This window comes from Ictalurus punctatus, chromosome 28 (genome assembly GCF_001660625.3).
Source record: "Ictalurus punctatus breed USDA103 chromosome 28, Coco_2.0, whole genome shotgun sequence".
Taxonomy (NCBI): Eukaryota; Metazoa; Chordata; class Actinopteri; order Siluriformes; family Ictaluridae; genus Ictalurus; species Ictalurus punctatus.
In genome coordinates, this window is record NC_030443.2 from 20,061,411 (window position 1) to 20,068,910 (window position 7,500).

The window sequence follows — 7,500 nt, forward strand, 5'->3', positions numbered from 1 at the left end:
CTCTCTGATTGAAACAATGTACACGTGAGCAAATAACTGCTCGGAAATATATATATATATATATATGTATATATATATATATATATATATATATACACATATATATATATATACACATATATATATATATATATATATACTTATTGTGTGTGTATGTGTATATATATATATATATATATATATATATATATATATATATATATATATATATATATAAATATATAATCAGAATGAGCAAGTTTTTCATTTGTGACTTGTTTGCGCTGCTTTGGTTACGAGGATCTGGCAACCCAGAACCCCTTCACACACAGCTAATATACACTATAACACACAGCTGTACAAAATACCCGATCGTTTAACGCCCATTTGTATAATAAAGTCATTATTTTCTGTATCTTTTCCCTCAGTAGTTTACAGTATTGTTGCAGTGTGAGTGTTTTAGAGTTTTAATATTAGTGTTTAGCCGCCGGTTGTTGCTAAGCTCTGTTCTTACCTTTTGATCACAAAGCTGATATTCTAACAGCGCAGTGTGAAATCTCTATAAAGCACTAAAATGAAGCACACGTCATCCCCGCTGCGAACGAATTTATATTTATGTGGTTAAATATTCTCTGTACACAAATATCTGTTGTATTTCTATATTTGTTTTATGCTTCAGAGCTCCGACCCGTTTTTCTGAAAATCCGCCATTTTGAGTTTGAGCTGTAGGTCCTGACGGGACATACAAAGCCTCCACACAACAGCGAATTTAAACGAAGAAAAAAATAATTCAACTTTAACTTAAATTAACACGTAGCGTAATCTTCTTCTATTGTTTTAATCTGAAGGACAATATGAAAGTGACGACAGAATAAACACTAGGACATTCTCACACATCTGTTTTTATCTACCTTCCAGGACCGGTTCATTCTATTCTCGCGCACTAATTATTTATCCCTCTGAACCGATTCGCGGAAAAATCAAAGATAAAAATAAAACAAACCAAATCTCTTATATTTTAATTATATTTTAATAGTGATTAAGTTCCTCAGACTGTAGAGGACTCCGTGAAATTGAGGAATAACTTGAAACTGATATCAATTCAAACACAATTCAGTTTTTTAAAGACTGTAGTGTATTTCATGAAAACAGTTTACCTAAAAAGTAAATATATTAAATTAATTACTGAATATGATGTCATGACTGCTGTAGTCTGTACGGGTGGAGCCTCACATTAACTTTACAGCTGTCAGGTGTTAAAATTAACGAGAGGTGTTCAGATAGGAGTAAAAATAGCAGAGGAGGACCTTGCGTGCTTTAGGTGTGCTTATCTTTAGTTTACCTGCTGAATTAACTGGGTTTCACAGATAGGTTCAGTCAGAATGTTGGGTGCAGTGCTGTGGGTGCTGTGTGTGCAGTTTGGAGGAATTTTGATGAACATCACTCATGCAGGAAATGCTGAAGATCATCATGTCTTTAATTCTCTGGAGGATGAGCATGTGTCTGTGACAGAACACCTGAAGGCCCCTAAAAGTCCTGAACTTCCTCTCAGGACAGTTACTGTGACCTGCGGTCCCTCTGCCATGGAAGTGCACATTAAAGCTGATCTGTTTGACCTTGGAGTCCCTGTTAATCCTGAACATGTGACACTGGGAGAGTGCTGTGGAGTGACCAAGTCCTCACCTGAAGAGTTAATTATCCACACTGCTCTCACTGACTGCGGCACACACTACTGGGTATAAAACACACACACACACACACACAAAGTAGTTAATGTGGACACTTCCTATCCCTTTTGTCAATGTGCCAGTGTTTATAAATTCTGTATTTACAGCTGAGATTTCATTGTCATCTCTGGTAGTGCTGGGATTTGAACTGTGTTCTCCATAGCACATGAAGCTTTAAACTTTGCATCACTTCCTGTATTCTGTCCAGCTGACAGCCAACACCCTCATTTACACCAACACCCTTGTGTACGTACCTGTTCCCTCCATCCATGGAGTGATGAGACAGGAGAAGATGTCTGTCCCTGTGGAGTGTGTTTACAGGAGGTACGTTACCAAGGGGGGATTCCATGGCGGGAGCTAATAAAAGCAGGGCTTATTTGAAATATTCTCACTGATTTTAGTGTAACAGTCCCAGCTCAGTGACGTCCATCTGTGTTCAGGTATAAATATTTCTGCTAATTCAAGCTGGACTTGGCCAGTTGAGGTTTACACGTGTGCACACGTTCTATAATCGGCCCTATCTGTGACGTAACGATATGGCAATGAATGAGGGAGCTGCTTCATTCATGTCAGCTTAACAATGACTTTATATATATATATATATATATATATATATATATATATATATATATATATATATATATATATATATATATATATATATATATAATTTATAAATTTATAAAAACATTATTGCAAATAAAAGCAACACCTTGGCAATTAATACATTTTTGAGGTGCAGCATGGCAGAAAATATACAACAGAATAAATCTGTAAGATTTATGAATCTTCAGCTGTCCAGTGTGGGTGAGCCTGTGCCCATGATGGCCTCAGATTCCTGTTCTTGGCTGACAGGAGAGGAACCCAGTGTGGCCTTCTGCTGTTGTAGCACATCCACCTCAAGGTTCAAGGTGTTGTGCAAGCTGAGATGCTTTTCTGCTCAAGTGATTGGGTTCAGGCTGCCGGGAAGGATAACAACCCAATCTCTGCCCTCTCTTACAACAAGGCGTTTCCACCCACAGAACTTTTTTTCTTCTTTTTTTTCTTTTTTTCTCCACCCTCACCATTCAGTGTAAAATTGAGACTGCTGTGTGTGAAAATCGCAGGAGATCAACAGTTCTTGAAATGCTCAAGCCAGTGCATCTGGTACCAACATGTATGCCATGGTCAAAGTTGCAGAGATCAGACTGTTTCTTCATTCTGATGTTTGATGTGAACATTAACTGAAGCTCTTGACCTGCATCTGCATGATGTGCATTTGGTTGCTGCCATGTGATTTGCTGATTAGATAACTGCATTACTGTACAGGTGTTCCTATTAAAGTGGATGGTGAGTGTACATTTTTATTTTTATTTTCTTAAATTTGACTGACCACATTTGCTTTTTTCAGTGTGTGCTGTGGTGGAACTGTTTTTGTTGCTGTTACAAAAGCACAAAGCTTGGCCAAAAGAACTCCTAAAACTAAACCAAGCTTCACCACTAATCCGACCCAGAGCGGGTTTGTCCAAAAGCCTCTGTTGCTATAGTAACTCGGCTGTGCTTACAATTAGCTTTGTTTGTGGAACCGAAATTGACAAAAATTAACTTGGTGAAATAAGGCTGGCTTTTACTGTAGAGTTGGCTTGCTTCATGGAATAACCCCTGATGTCCTAAAACATTCAATAATATCCAATTCAGTATTTGTGTGTGTGTGTGTGTGTGTGTGTGTGTGTGTGTGTGTGTGTGTGTGTTCAGGAGGTTTGGTGTTGACGGTGTCCCAGTCGTCCCCACATGGCTCCCTCACCTGAGTGCGCACTCCGATGAACATACCCTGCACTTCACTCTGTATCTGATGACCAGTGAGTGGAAAGCATTCATCAGTGCGTTTGTTTATAGAGAACGCCTCTTCATTACAACACTTCCTGTTGGTGTGTGCAGCTGATTGGCAGGCAGTGCGAGGGGGTGTGTACTTCCTGGGGGATGTAATAAACATGGAGGTGTCTGTGTTTTCACTCTTGCTGGAGCTGCGAGTGTTTGTTCAAGATTGTGTTGCTATGACGACCCGTGATGCAAATTCAGTCCCCAGATACAAGTTTATACAAAACGGGTCAGTCATGTGCACACCCAGACACGTGTGTGTGTGGGGGGGGGGAGTTAAATGCTGTGTGACTTACATGTGTTCCTCCCCCCGGATGTCCTCCCATTCAGGTGTTTTATAGATGGACAGCAGACAAGCTCCACGTCTCGCTTCCTTCCCAGAACTCAGTCTGATAAACTCCATCTTCAGCTCCACACCTTCATCTTCAGGCAGGTGCACAGTGCACAGGTAGACCAATGATGCATAAATCAATACATACTCACACACACTTACTCACACTCACTCTAGTGGTGGTGTTTAATGTTTTTCATGTCTCAGGTCTTTATTAGCTGCAATCTGAAGGCCAATCTCCAGAGTTCCTCCTCTAGTAGAGCGTGTTCCTACATCCAGGGAAGGTCTGAATTTACTTGCACACATGCACATGTTCAATCATGCTGCATCTTCAGTGTGTGTGTGTGTGTGTGTGTGTGTGTGTGTGTGTGTGTGTGTGTGTGTGTGTGTGTGTGTGTGTGTGTGTGTGTGTGTGTGTGTGTGTGTGTGTGTTAGTTGGAGATCAGCAGATGGAGATCACTCTGTGTGTGAAAGTTGTCAGACGTCTGATCAGTTCAGATGGAAGCAGAATGTTGTTGACAGACAAAACAATACTCAGGTTGGTTCTGTCCAGATGGAACCTAGAGAACCAGAGCTCAGAACCTCTGGATCCATGTGGAAGAACCAAGAACATGCAGATGCACACAGCATGCAGGGTGAGCTTGCATTTACGTAAACATCAACAGTAACCTGTTAGCTTGTGTGTGTGTGTGTGTGTGTTTGAGAGGGAGGGGTGTGTGTGTGTCAGCATTGCAGCAGGAAGTGCAAGTCGGCCCACTGTCCCTCTCTTCAAGGAGGGATGACGTGTCGCCCCCTGCAGTGCTGGAGGGAGTTCACATCTCTCACATTCCTTCAGTTAAAACCAAGCGGCTGATAGCACACACGCTGCAGGGAAATGTCTCAACACACGGTGTGAACTTTTTCTTTTTTTAAAAAAACAACCCCCCACCCCCGTGCTGTCACATTAACCCTTGAAACTGCTTTTAACAGGTTCAGAGTATGAACTTGCAATCACCAAGGAAGAGGTTGTGTGGGAGAGCAGTGCAACTGTAGAGCGAGGTACACTACCATGGATCTGTGCAGCAGACTGAGGGTTGCCAGCTCCTCTGTTATACTGATGATTTGAGCAGTTATAATTTCAGTAACAATTAAGTCAATATTATCCAGTTAGAATATCTTGACTCTGCTACAGACTAAAATACATGACACATGTTTCTCTGTTACATGACCATTAAACCACAGAGATGGGCATGCCCTTGCTCACTCCCACTTCTGAGCTTCACCTCACCACGATTCCTCCTCCGATTTTCACTACAGCAGAAATAATCAGCACTGTCTTTGAGACAAAATCAACAGCACCAGCAGGTAAGTGTTCAATCATCTCAGTCTGCAGCTCATTTATATAACGCTTGGGTCCTACCCACAATCCCCAGCATGGATGACCTATAACAACCCCCTGTGTGTTTGTGTGTCCGTGTCCAGAAACTCCTGGTGGTGGTGTTTCTCACTCTGAACCTGGCATTGACGAGATTCCTGATGACACCGAGTCACGGCGCACTGAGCTAAGCTCTACACAGTGGGGTGGGACTAGAGGCCGGATCTGGGACACACCCTCTCCAGACAATGCAAGTTTAGATGAGACACCACTGTGATGCAGCGGACTGACAGTTTGAGAAATAAATTTTCCAAACTGAATTGATGTCTTTTTTTTTTTTTTTTTTTTTTTCTTTTTTTTTTTTAAAAGATTGATTTATACACAAATGTATATCACAAACATGTTTCTGAATTATCCATATTAATTTTTAAGGGTAATTATTTTATTTAACATATGAAGGTTTAAAAGAGAACATCAGAACTTGACCCTAATAATTGGTGTTTTGGGTGACCAGTGGAGTTCCCATCACCGCTCTCCATCACCCTCCCATCATCAAGGCCCCACGTGCACAGCCTAAAGTTTGTTGTGAGGTTGCTGGTACCACATAGATACCCTAAAGATGGCTGTGGATGGTCTCACCTGATCGCCGAAAGACTGCACTTACTGAAAACAATGTATGCTCAAGACTCATTCATTATTCAGTGGAAAACTTCACTTTGATACTGTAGACCTAAAGCTTCAACACAATTTCAACTCATTTAGCACTGCTTGACTTAATACTATAATATAACTAAAACTATAATATACAGTTATAGAAGAGTTGTGATTTACTTTATCCGGTGTCTCCCAGATGAGGACGGGTTCACTTTTGAGTTTGGTTCCCCTCCAGGGTTCTTCCTCATATTGTCTCAGGAAGTTTTCTTCTTGCCATGTCACCTCTTGCTGCTCATTAGAGATCTAAATCTACATCTGGATTACTGTAAAGCTGCTTTGTGACAATATCCATTGTTAAAAGTGCTGTATAAATGAAATGTAATTGAATTCTTTGTCTTCACAGTGATCTGACAGAATTACATGCCACTCGTGCAAAGTCTCAGTTGTCCTCATTTAATTTCATAATGACATTAATTTCACAATTTTTATTTACACTTTAAACATTACAATGATTTTAGTTACAATAATGGGTACTGGAGAGACTTCACTGTTCAGAGACTTCACTGCTCCACATGCTCTGATTGGCTGTCTGAGTTCTCTGTGCCCTGATTGGTGGACTGTTTTAAAGCAGCATTGGAAGTGTTTGGTTTGGCTGTCAGTGCTTGAGTTTGGAGCATCTGATTAGGTAGCTGTGCTTCTGCTCATTCTGGTATATTGTGATTGGACATTCAAGGTGAATTTGGTGCTCATGACCAGCCTCCTGCAATAAAGCTCAGGTTGCAGTGCTGTGATTGGCTGCCTTGGCGATTCGGTATTGTTCTCGGAGGTTGCGGCGGCGCTGGTGCTCGTTGGTGACCTCGATCACAACATCGTGAGGAAACCATCCAGACGTCTGATCCGAGAGTCGAATCCCCTCCCACCAACCTGCATCAGACATTGTTCAAATAATGAAGAATGTTTCACTATCACAACACTGTAATACACATCTATAACACTACAGCACACAGACACACAATGTTTAACATATTACTTACCTTCATTTGTTTTGCGTATAATGTTGATAATGTCAGAGGGTTCTAAGCTGAGCTCATCAGCCTGTTTTGCAACATACTGCTGGATGCACTGGACCTGGGGGCAGTCTGACACACACACACACACACACACACACACACACACACACACACACACACACACACACAGGCTGAAACAACTGTACACACGCACACAATCTGAAACAACTGTACGCACACACACACACACACACACACACACACACGCTATGAAACAACTCTACACACACACTGAAACCCACTGGAGAACAGTTGTTGCATGTTGTGTCACTGAGCCGTGTGTGTATGTGTGTGTCTGTGTGTGTGTGTGAAGCTCACCCCAGTCATCATACACTTTCTCTTCCTTCGTCATAGAGACAGATGGAAATGCTGCCATCCACCGGTGCAGGTCTGACCTACAGACAAACAAAGAGACAAACATTACAATGGTGAATGTGTGTTTGTGTGTGTGTGTGTGTATGTGTGTGTGTGTGTGTATATATATGTGTCGTACTCCTTGTTAGCCTTTAGTACACGCTCACACATCTT

General features: G+C 41.4%; 3 protein-coding genes across 6 annotated transcripts in view; 1 reads left to right on the plus strand and 2 right to left on the minus strand.

Annotated features, from left to right (window-relative positions):
* Positions 1–706, minus strand: part of taf6 (TAF6 RNA polymerase II, TATA box binding protein (TBP)-associated factor) — an 8,909-nt gene extending 8,203 nt beyond the window's left edge. Inside the window, exon 1 of the mRNA XM_053677301.1 lies at positions 494–706. The gene's annotated coding sequence lies outside the window, so the exon portion shown is untranslated. The remainder of the gene's footprint in view (positions 1–493) is intronic.
* Positions 707–1,249: 543 nt separating this feature from the next.
* LOC108260148 (zona pellucida sperm-binding protein 3) lies at positions 1,250–5,568 on the plus strand. The gene is made up of 11 exons (XM_017460195.3): positions 1,250–1,715; positions 1,915–2,030; positions 3,441–3,544; positions 3,624–3,792; positions 3,894–4,011; positions 4,102–4,178; positions 4,330–4,529; positions 4,622–4,783; positions 4,864–4,932; positions 5,116–5,238; positions 5,356–5,568. Exons 1-11 carry the CDS (start codon positions 1,362–1,364, stop codon positions 5,523–5,525), a joined length of 1,662 nt encoding a protein of 553 aa, XP_017315684.1. The 5' UTR covers positions 1,250–1,361; the 3' UTR covers positions 5,526–5,568.
* A 771-nt stretch (positions 5,569–6,339) lies between these two features.
* arhgef15a (Rho guanine nucleotide exchange factor (GEF) 15) overlaps positions 6,340–7,500 on the minus strand; it is a 9,175-nt gene continuing 8,014 nt past the window's right edge. For all 4 annotated transcript variants that reach the window (XM_017460173.3, XM_017460172.3, XM_017460175.3 and 1 more), the window contains exons 13-16: positions 7,466–7,500; positions 7,291–7,367; positions 6,937–7,041; positions 6,340–6,826 (exon numbers count right to left, since the gene is read on the minus strand). The exon at positions 7,466–7,500 is cut by the window's right edge. In XM_017460173.3, the coding sequence (XP_017315662.1) occupies positions 6,675–6,826; positions 6,937–7,041; positions 7,291–7,367; positions 7,466–7,500 (369 nt within the window). In that variant the 3' untranslated portion in view covers positions 6,340–6,674. The remainder of the gene's footprint in view (positions 6,827–6,936; positions 7,042–7,290; positions 7,368–7,465) is intronic.